Source organism: Manis javanica, chromosome 11 (assembly GCF_040802235.1).
Source record: "Manis javanica isolate MJ-LG chromosome 11, MJ_LKY, whole genome shotgun sequence".
NCBI classification, from domain to species: Eukaryota; Metazoa; Chordata; class Mammalia; order Pholidota; family Manidae; genus Manis; species Manis javanica.
In genome coordinates, this window is record NC_133166.1 from 91,043,959 (window position 1) to 91,064,069 (window position 20,111).

A 20,111-nucleotide genomic window follows, 5' to 3' on the forward strand; every position below is an offset into this window, starting at 1 on the left:
TTGAAAAAATTGACTAACGTGTAATACAAAAGGTTGACTTTAAGAGTAGAATTTCTTTCTCCTTTCTCTTCTCTCATTGCTTTGCTCCATTTTCCATCCAACAGGTCATGCTCTTGTAATCCTTCTGGCAGTATAGATGAATGTAATGTTGAAACAGGAAGGTGTGTTTGCAAAGACAATGTTGAAGGCTTCAATTGTGAGAGGTATGTCATTCTTTCTCTACCCGTATGGTCTTCTCTGTTATCATATTTCAAGTACAGAAATTCCTTATTGTGTCTTTATCTTTTTCAGATGCAAACCTGGATTTTTTAATCTCGACTCATCTAATCCTAGGGGTTGCACACCCTGCTTCTGCTTTGGGCATTCTTCTGTCTGTACAAATGCCGTTGGCTACAGTGTTTACTCTATAACCTCTACCTTTCAGATTGGTAATGTAGACCTTTCCTTATATCCCCTAGAATGTGGAGACTAGGCTTACAAGATTTTGAAATAAGTCAATAACTGAGGATTTTTTGATGGCAGCCACACTTCATGTTATTTAATGTACATGATTTTTCTCATTTGGCTTTTTAATTTAATGAACACATACATATGGTTTTAGAATTAACCATAGTATAAATGGTACATGAAGTTAAAGCAAATATAGCTTGAGGAGTATAGCATAGATAGGTATTGTTGGACGATCCATCTATTCAAAAACTTTTATTGATGACTTTCTGTATATTGGTGTGGTGTAGAGACCTGAATTCAGGATGTTCACAATGTAACGGAGCTGTGTTCTCATCCTGTGCTTGCAGATGAGGATGGGTGGCGTGTAGAACAAAGGGATGGCTCAGAAGCATCACTTGAGTGGTCCCCTGAGAGGCAAGATATTGCCGTCACCTCAGATAGCTACTTTCCTAGGTACTTCATTGCTCCTGGTAAGTAAGGCTAGAAAGCAGTCTGGCTTAATGTGTGCTCCTATGCAGCCTCATTCTCACAGTCTTACAAACCATTGTGTCTGCATTCCAGCAAAGTTCCTGGGCAAGCAGGTGTTGAGTTATGGTCAAAACTTCTCCTTCTCCTTTCGAGTGGACAGGCGGGACACTCGCCTCTCTGCAGAAGACCTGGTGCTTGAGGGAGCTGGCCTACGAGTGTCTGTGCCCTTGATTGCTCAGGGCAATTCCTATCCTAGTGAGACCACTGTGAAATACTTCTTCAAGTAAGTCAGGCTTCTTTGTACAATCTGAATGGACCAGAATTACAACAGTGGTTTCTTTATCTAAGCTAATCAGACCTCAGGGTGTATTTTGAAAAAAACTAGGTTACCGGGGGGACTTTGTAAAAGCGAGCCTTCAATTTGTTTACCTGTGCCCTTTCCAGTTGTCCTGTCAAACTAACAGACTCATTTCTGACGTGGTTCAGTTGATAGAGCATTGCATTCTTGGTAGCGTGAATGAGTAAGAAATGCTTTCTCAGCACCCAGAATTGTCCTTACAGAGGTTAATGTGATTCTTTCTCTCTCTCCAGGCTCCATGAAGCAACAGATTACCCTTGGAGGCCTACTCTTACCCCTTTTGAATTTCAGAAACTCCTAAATAATTTAACTTCTATAAAGATCCGTGGGACATACAGTGAGAGAAGTAAGTTTTGATGTAATTTAGGATAATTGTTTAACAAGATGAGTAGGTAGAAGGATCCATAATGAAAGTTATCTTTAAAGCCCTGATACTATAACACTGATCCTAAAAAAGTGGTATGAACTGCCTCACTAGACACGAATTATGTATACAAATAATGCATTTTTGAAACTTCCTTGAAGGGCCTAGAAAAAAATTTGCCAAAACTAGTAAATAGTATTGTTTTATAATAAATGAGCCTATTAGTACTATATTATATATAAATAGATTCTTCTATGAATCTACTGACTCATGTTGCTTAACTTTCATTTCTTTTCATATTGCTATGTAATTATCAAGCCCTTTTAACCATTGGCTAAATTATGAAAAATTAAAATTACTGAAATAATATTTATAATTTTAGGTAAAGCTGTTTCAAGTATGCCTTTAAATTTTTCCATACATGTATATATGAAAAAATATGTATATGTTTCATGAGGACTTTTTCTGTGACAGTGAAAGCTGTTGAGCAGAAGAGGGTAGGAGGTGGTAGGGCAGTAGGAGTGGCATCAGCAGCATGGATTTATTGTTTTTTGAGATGCTTGTATGAATATCCAGATGAGGTTGTCTTAGAAGTAGTTAGAAATATGGACCTGGGGCTTAAGAAGTTAGGAATTACAGATGTAGAATTGAAAGATTGATGATATATGGGCAATAATTTTTGATCTTGGAAATATGACCAGTAATACAGAAAGAAAAAAGAAGATGCGATCTTGGAGACATAGTTGTTTAAGGATCATGCCCTGAGACTCAAGGGTGCAAAGGGATTTTAAAGGGATGAAACAGCAGGTTTAGGAAGTCAGTGGATTTTGGACGGTGCCTAAGGAGTCCTTGATGAGGTGTGTGCATGTGTGTGCATTGTAAAGAAGTGTTCGAACTGTAGTTAGATTGTAGTGCTTTGATAAGTAATTTGAAGGTGAAGAAGTAAAATAAAGGTTATTCTTTTAAGAAGTTTGCCTATAAGGGAAGGAAAAGAGATGGACTATAATTTGGGTGGAAGGGCAAGATTGAAGTGTACTTTTTAGGATGGGAGGCTTAAGAATGTTTAGAGTTGGAAGCACATTAACCAATGGATGTTTCTCATGATCTAACTTTGGAAAAAACCTATAAACATATTAAAAGTTGAAGGCAGTAATGGAAGAGATCCTTCAGCCTCAGGTTGTTGATTGCTAAGAATTATATAAACAGCAAGTGATGTTTCATAATGTGAAGAAATATTCCTGAAACATAAGACTGAAATGGAAATTAAAGGGAAATAGCATAATGATATAATCAAGGACTGCTTATTCAGTGGGATAGACCTGCTGAGGCTGTCACGTGCACTGTCTGGCTGGATTAACCATTGGTCTACACCAACTTGAGGCTTCCTTTATTCTTCTGGAAATGGGAAAGCATTATAATATATGGCATTATGGCTTTGGAATAGTTGCATATTTGTTAAGGCAACCCTGAATATTAGAACTTGTTTACTTATTTTTGCTGTTTTATACGTGGCAAAAAATATAATTGAGTCAAGGCACTTGTTGACAGGTGCTTTCCTTGTCTTCTTATACTTGAACTTTGTAATCAGTGCCTACTTTTGTGGCCAGAGAACAGAAACACCGCTTAATGGCTACAGATTTAAACTGTTCTTGCCCCCTCTCCCCTGCATTCTTGCTCGTATCTTTTCTTGCCCCAGAATATTGCCCAATGCTTTTCATTCTTCACATTGGGGTTTGAGAGAACTGTAAAATCCAACAAGTCTGATTGTGTGTGTGTGTTTGAAACTACAAGTTTGCTACGTTGCCATTCCTTATACAGCACCAGGTACCACATGATTACTGTAAGTGTTACTTTCTCGTTCTCCTGTCCAATAGATGAATTAAGCTGATAGTTGATTGCTTCTGGAATTTCAGGTCTGGTTATATTTTAGCATTATTGCCTTTTTCTGAGCTTTTGGAAAACGGAAGCCAATTCTGTGATTCTCTTTTCCACTCTATTTGCAGGTGCTGGTTATTTGGATGATGTCACCCTGGCAAGTGCTCATCCTGGGCCTGGGGTCCCTGCAGCTTGGGTGGAGTCCTGCACCTGTCCTGTGGGATACGGAGGGCAGTTTTGTGAGATGTGCCTCTCCGGTTACAGAAGAGAAACACCGAGTCTTGGGCCCTACAGTCCATGTGTGCTTTGTTTCTGCAATGGGCACAGTGAGACCTGTGATGCTGAGACAGGTGAGAAGATAATCTCTGGTGGCTGCTGGGCCTAAATTCTCTTTCCTGCTTGATAGGAAATGTTCGTTGTCTTGTTTGCTTGTACACTTGCCTGTTTTCTCACACTTGCTCTTCCAACAGGTGCCTGTAACTGCAGAGACAACACAGCTGGTCCCCACTGTGAGAAGTGCAGTGATGGGTACTACGGAGATTCAACCATGGGCACCTCCTCTGATTGCCAGCCTTGTCCATGTCCTGGGGGCTCAAGCTGTGCTGTTGTGCCTAAGACACAGGAGGTGGTCTGCACCAACTGTCCGACTGGCACCACTGGTAAGTCTGCTCTTTCCATCTCCGTCTCAGTACTGTGTCCTACAAAAATGCCTTGGGAAGAAGAGCTTTGGGTGTTTGGGGATTTTGTTTGTTTGTTTGTTTGGTTCAGTGATTACAGTTTTCTGAGTTGGCAAAAGTTTTGTAGGAAACAGGCTTATTATGGATTTATAAAATGCATATCAGATACAAATAACAGCTACCATATTTATGGCCCTTATAGATACTGTTCTAAACCCTTTATGTTTAATACCTCATTAATCCTTTATGTAGTCTAAGCCCTTTATATATACTACCTCATTAATCCTTAACAGCCCTATGAGTAGGCTCTGTTCTTGTCCCCACGTTACAGCCAGCGAAACTGAGGCATAAGGACATTAAGTTACATGTCCAAAGGCTGCATGGCTGGCCATTGGAGGAGTTGGAATTTCAACCCAGGCTCCACTACGAAATACTTTTCCTCACAAGATGAGAACCAAAACTTGATTTTTAGTTTGTGGGGCTGTCCTGGGATTCTTGATATTAAAGTGGTAATTTTAAAATGCTTTAAATTCTTTCTCTAAATAGTCCTTTCAGTATATCAGAGCCCATCACAAAAAAGGAATTGTATAGCTTTGGATAGGCCACTGTTTCCACTCTCTGAGTTTATTTCTGTTCGATAAGAACGTAAGACCAGATCTCTCTGAGCTCCTGCCGGTGCTGACTGGCCGAGGGCATGGAGGCTCACCAGGGACTGTCCTCTTCTTCCGTGGCCTGCAGCCTCCCTGTCGTAGAGAGGTTCGGGCCAGGCTTCTGGTACAGTCTTTGACTCCATGACATGCTTTTTTGCTCAAAAGATACTGCTGGAGAGCATGAAAATAAAACAAAACATAACCCTGAGTCTCAATGATCTGTATCTCTTGTATCTCAAGACATGCTTTTCTCATTGGGAAACATGAAAACACTCTCTCTTCCACGACTCCACTGACCCCACTCCAAGAACAAGGGCATTGCAACTCAGAGAGCCAATTACTTGCTTAAGTTAGTTGAGAAAATAAGAAAAAGAAATTTGTGTAGAATTCCAGATTTTTTGCCTCGTTTCTGTGATTTTTTTTTTTTAAACTATGGCCCAATTGAGTCTTACACAGATAGACTTTTCCATCCTGGTTCCCCACCATCCCCACGCTGGACTCACTTTCTTTGCTCCAGCCATCTTGGGCTTCTTGTAGCCCTTCAGATGCGCCAAACTCTTTGGCCTGCTGTACACTGTTCTTTCTTAAGAATGCTTTGCCCTACTTCTCCTACTTAAACCTCACTTCTCTTGGTCTCCTGACTCTTCTGTGGGGTTGGGTTGAAACATCACTTCCTCAGAAGCCTTTCCTCAATGAAACCTCCCTGCCCTACTACCCTGGGTTCTTTGGACCCTTTGTTCTGCTGCTCTAGCAAACATTAAGTACCCCACTTGTAGGATCTACTCTTAGAAGTACTTAACGTAACATCTTGAGAGGTCTCTTTATTCATTCTGTTGTTCCATTGGGCGGAGAGCAACTGTAAAGCTAAACCACCAAGCATCATGGAGACATCGCATGTCTATACTAATAATACAAATGGTGAGTTGAGACTATTTGGATACTTAATGGAGAGATGGGGTATAAATATGAGATCTTGCAAAATGTTGTAAACAGCCACTAAACAGGTGTCTCTCACACAAGACTCATGAAATATATTTGTTTTGTTAGTTATCACCTGGCTTGAAGGGGATAATCTATAGTACTTCTTGAAGATCTTAGGGTAGACAGGTCTGTGAAAAACAGCACAGATGCTGCAAAAGATAATGCCATCATTTTTACTCCTATATCCTGCTTTACTTTTTTTCGTAGCACTTTTTCACGACTTGACATTTTTCTGGGTATTCATTTATTTATTGCCTGTCTTCCCCCACCACTTCTCCACCCACATTTTAAGCTCCTTGAGAGCAGGGAATTTGTTTATTCACTTTCATATCCTTAACACCAAAATAGTTTTTGACATATGTGTTTGTTGCATGAATGCAAATGTTTATTGAATATAAACAGGGATTTCAGATACATGGTAAGATGCATTTCATTTAGAACACTGTTGAAGAATATGAATAATTACTGATAGTCACCAAGACCTTCACACGTGGTATGCTTTCACATTTAATCTAATCTTAGTACAGTCTTTTGAGAGAAATTAATAATTATGTTTTTACAACACACTTGAGGGCGTGGCTTTGGGACTGTGCAGATGAATAAGGAATGGTTCCTCTTCTCCAGGGGCTAGAAGTATGGAGGGAACACAGTAATTTCAATGCAGTGTGATTAGTTCGGATACAGGAATGCATACAGGAAAACTAAAGAAGAAACAGGACACCTCTCCCAGTGGGGGCAGGGATGATAAGGAAAGCTAAAGCTAAAAAAAGTATATAACTTGCCCAGAGTCACATAACTAGTACATGTGGGACTTGGACCTACACTCTAGACTCTTAAGACTAAAGGGCAGACCAGCTGTAGCTACCAGAGGATATTTGGAGTGAGAGCTCTTTGTGAGCTACCATGGAGCTCTAGCTCTGCTGTGGGTTTTCTACGTGGATTTTTGTTTTTTTATTCAAAACAGGTTTCCAGACTCTTAAATATGGATCATATCTAGAGTAGCTAAATTATCTGATGAAAAAGCAGCACTGAAATGCTGCCTTAATTCTAATCTGGAGAAGGGTCTTGGATGAGGGTCTGGTAATGATTGACATCAGAGACAGGAAGGGCCGCTAGCTTCCTGTCCCCTCTTCATGCCCTGTTCTTCCCCTCTGGCGCCACCCAAACCATGTTCTCTGTTCACCTCATCAGTGGCCTCCATTTGCCAAGTGCAGTGGTCAGTTTGCATCCTCATCTGACCCTGTTTCTCAGCAACACTGGACACTGTTCAACACTCAATTTACTCCAAGCATTTTTTCCTCTTGCCTTTTATGACACTTCCCTGTCCTTTGTTTTCTTCTACATCTCTTCTCGTGAATCTCCTTTGATCATGTCTGATTCTCAACCTAAGGTTTTCCCCTCATCTTAGGCTTCAGAAGCCTCTTTATGCCTACAGCTGCAAAATATGTGTCTCCAGCTCTGACCTTGCTCTCCCCTGAGCACCAGTTTCCTGTTCTATTCCTATTCCTGTTCTTCTAAGTCTCTGCCTGGATGCCTTCTTCCATTTGCACCTTCACATCCATTCTTCATTTTTCTCCACCCTGACAACACCTGCATGCGTGATATCAAACGGCAGCCTCCATTGCATTCAGGCAGCCAGAAGCACATGCAGGAGATTGGAGAGATGGAGGTGGGTGAGGGCAGAGCATTTATTCCAAGGCCCCCATCCCCGTATCTGTAGGATCCCTGTGACTTGGTGACTTTAATCAAAGTCCTCAGCTCCTGGCAGGTGGTCTCCAGCTCTTTCTGATTTTAGGTTCTGGGTAACTGCTCCTTCCTCCCAACTCCTGACCCCCAGGTTATAGAGCCCTACAGTTCCTATACTCTCCTTGTGGCCCATACTTCAATAGATAGTATCTTTATTAAACCCTCTTTAAGTCTTGCTAACTTGAATGTGCCAGTTATTTTCTGTTGTGATCTTAATTTGGGTGGCTAAGGATATCTCATATTTAAGCAAATTCAAGCTTAATTTCTTTATGCAACTGTTTTCCCTGAATCTTATTCATTGTCATTAAAAATACTACTGTCTATCTAGGTGCTCAAGCAAAAATCACATACTTATCCTTGGTTCATGTTTCTGTTACTTCCCAGAAACAGTCAGCCAGCAAGGGCTATTGATTCTATCTCAAATCTGACCACCTTTTACTGCTTCAACTGCCACCACCTGGGTCCACACCGCTGCCACCTCCCGCCTAGAATAGCTTCCTTAATTGGCTTCCCTGCTTCACTCTGTTCCCCTATAATCCACTCTCCACTTGGCAGTCAGAGTAATCCTTTTAAAATGTAAGTCAGATCACATCACTTTAAAACCCTCCAAGAGTATCTCACTGCACTTGAATTTAACCCCAAATTCCTTGCCGTGACCTACACGATCGGCTCTCACTGCTTCACCAGCGTGCCTTGCTTGTCTGGAGCGTCCTTCCCTTAGATGTCAGTGCGGCTGGTCTCTGGTCTCTCCATCACCACCCATGTGTCCTCTTTTACAAAGGCTCTCTCCAGCCTCCCCAGCAAAAGCAGCCTGAGTCCCATTGCTCTGACTTGTGTAACTTTATTCTGCCATCGCTCTCTAAAGTGGTCCTGTCTGTCTGCACGGATGTGGGTCAGTCTCCCTCAGCTGCAGCATAAGCTTCATGAGAGTGGAGACCTGTTTTCACCTTGTTCACATGTCTGTCCTAATGACCTAGAACAGTATCTGCATGTAACAGATGCTCAGTTAATATTTGTTGAATGAATAAATGAACGAACCTTTGTTTCTCCAAGAGGTTTGAGCTAATTCAGGCCCTACCAGCTGCATAAGTATCCAGAACCCAACTTGAGCTAAAAGTGGGAAGGTAGAAAAGGGAAGATGAAGAGCAGTGAGTTTAGTACAGTGGAAAGAGCCCTGGATTCTAGCTCTTTGGTTGTAGACAAGTTACTTAACCTCTCTCTTCCCTTAGTTATAATAGAAGCAGGTGGCAAATAATGATCTAAGTTCTCTTCAAAATGCTCTGATTCCATGCTAGCGGACACTGCTCGAACAAGGACTGGCATGTATGCCTTTTATTTTTTAAGAGAAGAATCCTGATCACTCTGTTGTGTAGGAAATTTATGGTGCCAAGAGTAGCATATCATCTTTCTTTGTATCATCAACATGAACATGAATGTGCCATTCTTCAGCACAGGAGAGATTAATGCTTGAGCCTGACTCACTTACAGAGCCCTTTTAATGCATGATTTCAGTTAATCCTCAGAGTGATCGAAGCAGGCGCAATCTTTCAAATAAGGAAATGGAGATACAAGCAGAAGGCCACTCCGCTGATGTGGCACAGTGCCAAGACTCTGCCCGGATCATCTGCTCTCCTAGGCCAGTGCCCTGTCCTCTGCACCATGTTGCCTCACATCTGATGGTTAGCCAGGCACTTTTGTAACCAGTGGGCATTTGTAACCAATAGCACCAGAAATGTGTAAGACCTTTCTTTCATAACATCAGATTGTCTCATGACTAGGTAAAAGGTGTGAGCTCTGTGATGACGGCTACTTTGGAGACCCCCTGGGTGGGAAAGGCCCTGTGAGGCTCTGTCGCCAGTGCCAGTGCAATGACAACATCGATCCCAATGCGGTTGGAAATTGCAACCGCTTGACGGGAGAATGCCTGAAGTGCATATATAACACTGCTGGCTTCTACTGTGACCGGTGCAAAGATGGATTTTTTGGAAATCCCCTGGCTCCCAATCCAGAAGACAAATGCAAAGGTAATCAGCTATTGGCCAGATTTTGTCAAAGCGTACTCATTTATTCTGAGAATTCACTGTGTGGGTCCTAATTATTTACGGCTTGGTCTTAACGCAGCACCGTTCAACAGAAACAACATGCAAAAATTTTCTAAGCCAACACATTAAAATAAAGAGAAACAGGTGGAATTAATTTTAATAAGTTTTATTTCACTTGATACATCCAACATACTACCATTTTCATGAATCAATAAAAAATTGAGATATATGTTCTTTTTCCACAGATACATGTTCTTTTTCCACACCAGCTCTTCAAAATCCAGTGTGTATTTAACATGTGCAGTATATCTCAATTCAGACCAGCCACACTTCAGGTGCCCAGTAACCACAGGTGGCCGGTGGCTACTACACTGAACAACACAGGCCTAATTAACCTATTTTGTATGGCTTATAGTTTAGTATCTCTGAGGTGATTTGCATCTTTTGCTGTCTTCCTACCTTAGCCTGCAATTGCAATCCCTATGGGACTGTGAAGCAGCAGAGTAGCTGTAACCCTGTGACCGGACAGTGCGAATGTCTGCCTCACGTGACCGGCCGTGACTGTGGAGTTTGCGACCCTGGATTCTACAACCTGCAGAGTGGGCAAGGCTGTCAGAGGTGAGACTTCAGTTGCCATTGGTGGAGGTAATGTTTGCTCTTTTAGTTGTAAGAGATGAGTTATATTAACAGTTGCCTTGATTTTTTTTTTTCCATAACTTATTTGAGTGCCTAATATAGACAGGGCATCCTTAGAGGCAATCCTGGAGAGTTGTAATTTAGCTAATGGGAGAAAGGGATGGAATGCAGCAGCCCCAGCTATGTCAGAATCACCATTAAAAATAATACAAATTACAGGGGCCTTCCTGAGACACTTAGAATCAGAGCCTCTGGGGTTGCAGCCTAGGAATTCCTCTTTTCAAAGCTGTATGGCGCCAGGTTGGAGAGCCACTGGTAGTGGTTTTAATGGCAGAATAACAGGGTTTGTATGGATTAGATTAGAGAAAGAGGTTCTGAATAGAATTCATGAAAATTACTTGAACTTCAGGGTTTCGGTAACCCTTAACATTCCATCTTCATAGACTTAATATTATGATTTCTCATATAAATGACATCAGTCCTATGCTGAAAGGAAAAACAAAAGGTTTGCTTAAGTGTGTTTTTTTTACCTGAGAAATGTCATGTGCTCGTTTTCAGGTGTGAGTGCCATGCCTTGGGGTCCACCAATGGACAGTGTGACATCTACACTGGCCAGTGTGAGTGCCAGCCTGGCATCACTGGTCAGCGCTGTGAGCGCTGTGAAGTCAGCCACTTTGGATTTGGACCTGAAGGCTGTAAACGTAAGGCGGGGTGTTGGTGGCCCTGAACTCTGAGCCTCCCCTCATTCCAATTAGAACTGTGAATCCAGAAAGGACTTTGACAGCTTCAGCCTGGTCACATGGCTTGTAGTTGGGGCTGTACCGAAGTCATCATTGATGCTTTTTCGATGAATATTATTCTTTAAAACTCTGGGTATTGAGAGCTTCTCTGTTTTCTTTGCAACCACCTTATCTATATCTTCTTTTATAGTGTTTGTGATTCTTCCTTTTTCCAATCTTTTGTTTTCCCAAGAAAAAGTCTCCCTTTGATTAATGAGCTTTCCTGCTGTAAGAAAAAGTTTAACGAACTTTTCTATTGATCACATTTTTAGTGCGGATAGTGAAAGAGAGAGGATTTTGCTTATAATGTGTTTGTTGACTTACTGGCTACAGTTGCTTCCCACCCTTGGGGCCCTTTTGGTGCGGTCACACATAAACATCTGCTTCTCTTTGGCATAAACACAGGCCTGGAATTAGGCCTCAGAACAGTTTGGGTTTTTGCTCTCTGAATTCCATCATTTCTCCTGTGGAATGTAGCATAAGTCTTTGACTCAGTTCAGAGAACAAAGTGAGTAAACAAACTATAAAATAATGCAAAATAAGCATTAGCATTTGGGTTTTCTGGTTCCTTAGTAAGAGAAATATTGAACAGTGGGAAGATGAACATAGAGATGATTTCATGAAGTGTACAAAAAGGGCACTGCTTAGTTTAATAGATTAATTTCTGTAATTAAGTAACATAAGAATGCACATTTTTAAAACTTTCTTTTGCTCTAAAAATTTCTCTCTGCTAAGCAGACTTAACTATTTAAATTCTCAGAAATTGGCCTGTTTTTTTAAAAAAAGTCTACTTATAATGATAGTTTATTTATTGATAGTCATCTGAGTTAAAAGAAAATGCTGTCTTTGTTCTCCTTATTATGGACTCTTTCCCTTTCTTCTGCAGCCTGTGACTGTCATCCTGAGGGGTCTCTCTCACTTCAGTGCAAAGACAGTGGTCGCTGCGAATGCAAAGAAGGTTTTGTGGGAAACCGCTGTGACCAATGTGAAGAGAATTATTTCTACAATCGGTCCTGGCCTGGCTGCCAGGAATGTCCAGCATGTTACCGGCTGGTCAAGGATAAGGTAAGCTGTCAGCAGTGCACGCATGCATACATTCATTCATTCAGCAGACATTGAGTGGGCACTTCCTATATACTAGGCTCTAGAGAAAAAGAGGTGAACAAGATAGACACAGCCCCTGTAGTTAAACATTTAGGTTCCAGTTGGGAGACAGATAATAAAAATTAAAGAAATACTGAGGTAAGTGCCAGAAAGAAAACAAACAGAGAATAACTGGGGGAACTGCTTTATATAAGGTCTCTCTAAAAAAATTAATTTAAGATGAACTCATAAGGAAAAGAAGGACAAGTCAAATGAGAAGTGGTGGGCATGCTGTTCTAGGCAGAGGGAATGTGGGGTACAACGGCCTCGGAGCTGGGGGATGTCTGGAGTCTCTTGAATGAGGAGGGAATGGTTTGTGATATGACTAGACTAGTGGCTGGAGACAGCTTATGTTGTACCCCGTGACCATAGTAAGGAATTCAGATTGTATTCCAAATCCAGTGGGAATGAACTGAAGAGGTTTATCCAGTTTAAACTGAAATCCAGTTTGTATTTTAAGAAGAACACTTGCAACTGCTTTATGAAGAATGATGGTTAGGAGTGGGGCACAAGAGGAAGCCTAGATTGAATTGGATAAATATGTGGGTTTGAGGGACAGGGAGTTAGAGTTAGAGGAGGCACAGATAGGGAAAGAGAAGAACCAAGGATGGATTTTGATTTTTTTACTTAGGGTAACTGGAGGCATTATTTACTGAGATGGTGATGACTCAGAACAGATCTTAGGGAAAAAAAATGGAGAGTATAGTTTTGCATGTTGAGATACCTATCTGAGAGCGGAGTGGAGCTATCAGGGATGTAATCTAAATGCAAGGGCGAGGTCAGAACTGGAGAATCATCAGCATGTCATATTTAAAGTCAAAGTAATGAGCCTGACGGTTTTTCTTTTGATGTCAGACGGTTTTCTTTTGATGGGTAAAGAAACATTACCCATGTATCTATATAAAAGTAGACAACATGGAATGTATAGACCTACAATGTTTATGGAGTGCCCCTTTGATGATTATTGTTGCTGGAAGTGCAGTTGATTTCTTCAGGAATATTTGCACAACCTGCCTTCTGTTTTCTTCCTTTATTATGTTAGGTTGCTGATCATCGAGTGAAACTCCAGGAATTAGAGAATCTCATAGCAAACCTTGGAACTGGAGAGGAGGTGGTGACAGATCAAGCTTTTGAGGACAGACTAAAGGAAGCAGAGAAGGAGGTTATGGACCTCCTTCGTGAGGCCCAGGATGTCAAAGGTATGCACAATTAAAGAGTGGGTTACTTCTGTGAAATGGACCCATCTTTAGATATGGCTGCTAATTCAAGGGTAATTTGCATGGTTTTATAAAATTATTTCTCAACTTTTAAACTATGTTTGGAATATGAATTGTTTTTTAAACAATATGTAAAAATACAAGAATCTGTCAACTTAATGTTTTAAGATACAGTAATTCTCCCAACATATCGTAAACAATAGGTGTTAAAATTCTAACCGTTTTATGTCTGTTCCATTACAGTGTTGTTAAATAGGTTGAAAAAAAATCTTTAAAGTTTTGCATTTTGTGTGGGCAAAATTTTTGACTGATTTTAAGTAGAAAATTTGAACTTTTATTTTCTGTCGTTCTAGTGATTAAAAATGTATTTTATGCACTGTTTTATTTCCTTAGAAAGTATTTTCATAAAAAAAAAAACAGTGCGGACTTCAAGTACTGACTGAACAGTTAGCTACTGAATATATAACATTTTAGAATTTATAAAAGTGAAGATTAAAAATTAGTGCCTACTTATGAAATTTTATGTTAAATTAATGAACAAATGTGCTAGTAACATATACAAGCATATATTTTACATATTGTGTCCATATTTAATGCCCTTTGCAATTATGCAAGTCTTCCATACATTGTCTTATGATACTGATGACATGCATCAGTATCATAAAAAGGGGTTGACTTAAAACTTTAAAACAATTTGTTTGAAAATACTTTGATTTTAAAAGAAACAGTTTTGAAAACTTTGAAAGTAATAAAAAATTTATTTTAAATAATTTACTTTGTAGATCACTTTAAACTTTTATTTTTCTTATTCTCTGAATTAAGCTTTTTTCTAAATTTGGACGAGTCCTTTTCTATCCTTACAGAGGGCCTGTAGTATGCCAGGCATTGTGCTAGACACAATAATGAAAAGATGAATAAGAGAATGTTCCTTCTGTCAAGGTGCTCACTCTCTCTGGCTGAGGTCACTTTTGTTTTGGGGCTTTCCGTCGCTGAGATAGATACTGGTGCTCACAGACACTCATAGTAAATGTTCATTAACATTATGCACTTAGGACCCTGGTAATGGACTTCCCTGTTGAGTTGATGAATCTATCCTCATGTTCATGTGGAGTTAGAGAAGTCTACCTGTCAGAGAACAGGTCAACCAAAACTAAATACATTGCCTATTTCTTGTTGTAAATATCCTAATAGATAGAATTTGATTTTATAATGTTATTAAAGTAGACAAGGAGGTAATTAGATGCATGTGGTTTGGGCCAGTTTGTTTAATTTTTATGATCCAGAAACTGTTCTGTGAGGTAAATTTTGAGGAATTGAAAAATATAATGAGAGATCAATAGGTTAACTTCAGGTGTTTGGTTTTTGTTTTGGTGGCAGTAACATTTTAAGTCTTAAACATAGGTTAAGAAGAATTTCTGTTTCCAGAACTGTATAAATAATAGTGGTTTTTTCAGGATGTTCATTCTTCACAACTTTTAACACACAGGTTTCCATCATGGATTCTCTTATATCAACGAATTCACATCTGTTTGCCATATATGTTGAAGAATTAAATGTAGGTTATCATTCTTAAGTGCCTATCACTCCACCTGAGAGGTGGGGTTTGGGGTTTGGCTGCAGCTCTGGTGCCAGCATCGTCAGCACGTGGGGAGTCAAGGGACACGAGAGGGAGGTCGCCGGGGCCGCTGCTTTCCATACTCCGTGGCCTGGGCAGCCCCAGCCACATCCAGCTCCCCTCGGCAGCACTGACCACCTGCTCTCCTCTGCCCAGGCAGGTGTTCTGATGGAGGAAAGATCTGATAGGAGGCCATGGCCATCACACCTCTCCGAGAGCCACGGGGAGCTGGGGAACATACTGTCCTGCTGCTTCTGATGACTTTGGGAGGGGCATGGTGGGGCTGGGGTTAAAGTCCATTCCCACTAAGACCAGATCCATGGAGTTCCCGGCTGACCTTTTGTTAGGTTCAAACTTGTCCAGAAAAGAAATACCTTCCTAATTTATCTTTTCAGACTATTCCTAATTACTCAATTGTAGTTTAAACTTGTGTTTATTCCGCAGCTTTAAAAGGATATTATGTGGTACAGTTAGGTCTTACAGTTACACATTGGAATTGGAAGGCATTTGAAGTGGTCCTACCATTAGGTCATCTGTTTGCTTTTCAGATACTATTGTTTATCTAAAAACCTGGCCAGAGAGGTTGATACCTGTTAGATTTCTGAAGACCCAAAGGGAAGGGGCTTCTATAAGTTCATTGGCTGCTTGGGCTTCCTTAATTTAAATGATTTTCTATGATTTCAACTTGTTTTTTCTTTTGTATTTTCTTATTTCAACTTGTTTTTATCTTTTGTATTTTCTTAAAAATCATTAGATTATAATTGTTTAATCATCTGAGCAGAGCCATTATGTATAGCTAGGCAAGATAAACACCAGCTTTGCACATGTATTTGGTAGCCCTGCTTACAAGTTGCTATTTTCCAAACTTGTATTCCCCTTTATTGATCTTAACTTTGACCTCTTTTTCACCTTCCTTGGAAAATGTAGACACCAACACTGAGCATCATGCAAAATAAGAACATCAGTTTTTAATAGGACTTAATGGTTCTTGTGTATTAATATAACCTCACGATATGTGAGAATTTTAATAATGACAATTATATTTGTAAGGGCTTATATTTATCTTTTGACTTATTAAATCAGGTATGAGGTTTAAGTTGAATGGGCATAATTAATAAAGAACAATTTGAAGAACTATGCAAAAGCAGAAATCAAACTGAAAGAAATTACATGGCTGTGCCAGGGGGCAGGGAGTGGCCACAAGAGACTGCCTAGTTTATTTTACTAAATGAATTTAATTTGCCATACTTCAGCATCCGTTTTGAACCTCATTTTTTCCTAGTTTAGAAAAATGTCCAACTCAGTGCTGGTAGTGCTTTTAACATGGTATTTTTATGATTAAGTCTGGATGTGCCGAAATACCAAAACTTTCCCTCATCAGACATGTCTTGGGTGTCTTGCCTTTGCCAGTCACCATATACAACTGGGGATAGAGTGACAAGTAAGAAAGAGGGGCTTATATTCATTCACAAGTGGGGCCATCACGTGATTGGAGACAGCATGATGAACACAGTAGCGGAGGTTCTCCCGGGCCCAGCAAAGATTGACCCACTGGGCTGATGAGCTTGGGGAAAGCATGTCAGGAAGATGCTCTCTGGAAGAGTAATGATAAGTAGTACCACAGGTTTCAGGGGGGATGATCTGTCCCCTCTGCCATCAGGGAACTTATGGGCTCTCCTCTGTACTGCCATTGCAGATGTAGACCAAAATTTGATGGATCGCCTCCAGAGAGTGAATAACACCTTGTACAGCCAAATTAGTCGTTTACAGAATATCCGGAATACCATTGATGAGACGGGAAATTTGGCTGAGCAAGCACGTGCCCGGGTAGAAAGCACAGAGCAATTGATTGAAATCGCATCCAGAGAACTTGAGAAAGCAAAGATTGCCGTTGCCAATGTGGTGAGTGATGGTGAAGGTGGGGGTGGCGGAGGCCCTTGGCAGTTTGTAGCAAATCTGTTATTGACTATGGAGTGTTTTTTTTGACTAAATTGATTCCTTGTGTCTTTTTATTTGTCTCTGAACATGAAGCAAGAAAGCCACATTGCTCTTCCTTGTCATAAAATTTTATCACAAACTGGACAAAAACCAAAAGGATATTAGGGTCCTTTCTCTAGCTTTGTTCTTACTATGGTACTAGGCAATTTAAACTGCCTTTATCCTTTCTTGAAAACAAATAATCTGCAGTCAAGGATGCTCATGCTAAAGATTTCTGAAGTTAAGAGACCATCTTTTTGCTAAATAACATGAATGAAAATTTGATTTGACATTTGCTTTATTAAATTTAAATAATTCAGTCCTTTGAGACGAGTGCTCTGATTATATCCTCTTCAGTCAATCACTCAACCAGAGTCTACGGGGGATCCAAACAACATGACTCTCCTGGCAGAAGAGGCACGCAAGCTTGCTGAACGGTAACGTCCAGATCCCTGTTTGATGGTTAACTTACAACTTTGCTCATGATGTGTATGTATTGTCCCGTCCTATACCCACAAGACACTTCCACATAACCCACTTTACAAAGTTTATGCTCTTTTCTGAAATGTTAATGAGCTCCGTGTATTCTTTTTTCCCTTTGCTTTGAAATTAGAATATTTCCTTTGAATATTAGACTAAGATTGTTTAGAGAGAAACTGTATTTGCACATCTCAAAGAAAACTGTAACATTTCTAGGTTTTTTATTTCAAAACCTGGAAGTTAATAGGTTACTAAGAAGCTCAGTAGAATTTAGGTTTTTTTTTTTAATTTTTAAAATTAATTTTTAACAAAAATGTTTTATTTTCAAGTTTCAATAGAAAACATTTACTAAATGGTACATTTGAAAATCAGCCAAAGTAAACAGACCATTTCATTCCTGTTTTTTCCTTAAAGATTTTTTTATTAAATGTAAGGTAAACTCTTAAGAAGACTTTAAATCATAGAGGGCATTAAATGAAAAAAGAGTTTTTAAAAATAAAATTGCTAGAATGTAGGCTCTATGAGGGTAGACATTTTTGTGTGTTTTATTTGTTGCTGAAGTTCTAATACCTAAACCAATGTCTGGCATGTAGTCAGCACTCAGTGAATGTTTGTTGAATGCTTTGCAGAACAGCTTCGTAGACCTCATGCATGTGGGGTGCTTAAGCCTGATGTTAGAATTTCAGCCTTCATGTCCGGAGTAATTACAGTGGCCTCTTGCTTTAACATGTGCTCTCTTTCTATTCTTTATAAATATGAATGCATGAACTGTATAATTTGGTTCATAGAACATTTATGGTTTCATAGCTGGATTTTCTGATTCAAAGAAGGCAGCTGAAAACATTAGGAAAAACTCCCAAGAAAATTAGGTCTTGGAGATGAATTAATTCTAGTGTACTTCAGACATGAATTTTGAAGGAAAATTGATCATACCAAAAAGAAGGGCCACATGTTACAGTGTGACAATGTAATATGAAATTTTATTGCTGGGGGAAAAAAAACAACATATTTGCAGTGAACCAGCTAAAATGCATTATTTGGCTGGAGTCCCTGTTGACATGTTCCTTGCCATTTGGTGTTGAGTTGGTTTTCCTGACCAGTAACTAGGTGTTGTTTCAAGACCATGTAGTAAACAGGGCTAGGGCTGGGGTGGGGGTTGGTGCTGGGGTTAGGGTTAGGGTTAGAAAAAAAAGACTATGTAGTAAGTGAACCAGAATAGCAATTAAATATTAGGTTGGTATTTGTGTTTAGGACTAGATACATGAGGTACTGTTAGCACACACAGTTTTATATATAAATTGCTCTTAAATAACTATATTTAGAAGTAGTATTTGAAGAAATACAAACATTTGTCTTTATTAATTTTATACTATTTTCTCTGAAAGTATCATTTTCTCAAAATACACAGAATGCTATTTATAAACTTATCCCCACTGAAATGATTAAAAAATTTGCAAGATTTTCCAATATTTGTAGAACTCTACTCATTAGTATATGTGTGTGTATATATATATATATGTATATATGACAAGGTAAGCATTATCTAAATTCTGCTTCTTTCCTTATTAGATGGTTGTTTCATGGTTTATTTTTTCTCCTATGTTATATAGCCATAAACAAGAAGCTGATGACATTGTAAGAGTGGCAAAGACAGCCAATGATACATCAACTGAGGCATATAACCTGCTTTTGAAGACACTAGCAGGAGAAAATCAAACAGCATTTGAGATTGAAGAGCTTAATAGAAAGTGAGTATACTTTAAAAGTGGCTTATAGCCCTTCAGTTCTTGTAAGTAACACCAGTTCAATGAAAAATTAAGTGATGATGGAGTCAGGGCATGTGTTCATGCAGTAAGATTCTTTTTTGTTAATCATGCTACGAAATAGTATACTAATTAGAGCAGGGGATGTAGAGCCACAGAGATTTTCTTTGATCCAGTTACTGTTAATGCACTGAATGGTACCAAGACTAGTCATGGTACTTAAAATTGTACATAAATAGGAAAAGAAATAAAAATACCATAGAGTAAGTAGAGAAAATATACTGAGCTACAAGTATTTAAAAGGTGTCTAAAATAAAGTATATGGTAAACATGTGTTATAAATGGGAGTTATGAGGTGAAATATAAATTTAAGGTATGTTAGTATCAAATAATAGCATTTTAACATCACAGGTGTTTTTTTTTTTTTTTTGAGGGTTTGGAAATACCGTCACAGTGATTTAAATTAGAATGAATCTGCTTAAAGTTAAGATGCTAAAAGCAACTTAAGTTTTTCATTAAATCACATGTTTTATTACTTAGGTATGAACAAGCAAAGAACATCTCACAGGATCTGGAAAAGCAAGCTGCCCGAGTACATGAGGAGGCCAGAAAGGCTGGCGATAAAGCTGTGGAGATCTATGCCAGCGTTGCCCAGCTGACTCCTGTGGACTCAGAGGCCCTGGAGGTACGGGGTTCACAGCTGGGATGTACTGGGCTTTGGCGGCCACAGTCATCACTCGTCCACAGGGACTCCCTACTCCCCGGGGACGGACAGACAGACACACACACACACACACACTCTCTCTCTCTCTCTCTCTCTCTCTCTCTCTCTCTCTCTCTCTCTCTCTCTGGATAAGAGCTATTCTGACTGCCCTGCCACTCTCACCAGT

At 39.7% G+C, this 20,111-nt stretch overlaps 1 protein-coding gene across 1 annotated transcript in view; it reads left to right on the forward strand.

Annotated features, from left to right (window-relative positions):
• The window catches only part of LAMC1 (laminin subunit gamma 1), a 117,758-nt gene that overhangs the window by 86,929 nt on the left and 10,718 nt on the right, over positions 1–20,111 (forward strand). The window contains exons 7-22 of the mRNA XM_017680955.3: positions 105–203; positions 292–428; positions 798–920; positions 1,012–1,201; positions 1,510–1,622; positions 3,644–3,865; positions 3,986–4,174; positions 9,348–9,593; positions 10,076–10,229; positions 10,806–10,948; positions 11,913–12,091; positions 13,212–13,368; positions 16,698–16,903; positions 17,336–17,415; positions 19,069–19,206; positions 19,762–19,906. Of these exons, the coding sequence (XP_017536444.3) occupies positions 105–203; positions 292–428; positions 798–920; positions 1,012–1,201; positions 1,510–1,622; positions 3,644–3,865; positions 3,986–4,174; positions 9,348–9,593; positions 10,076–10,229; positions 10,806–10,948; positions 11,913–12,091; positions 13,212–13,368; positions 16,698–16,903; positions 17,336–17,415; positions 19,069–19,206; positions 19,762–19,906 (2,521 nt within the window). The remainder of the gene's footprint in view (positions 1–104; positions 204–291; positions 429–797; positions 921–1,011; positions 1,202–1,509; positions 1,623–3,643; positions 3,866–3,985; positions 4,175–9,347; positions 9,594–10,075; positions 10,230–10,805; positions 10,949–11,912; positions 12,092–13,211; positions 13,369–16,697; positions 16,904–17,335; positions 17,416–19,068; positions 19,207–19,761; positions 19,907–20,111) is intronic.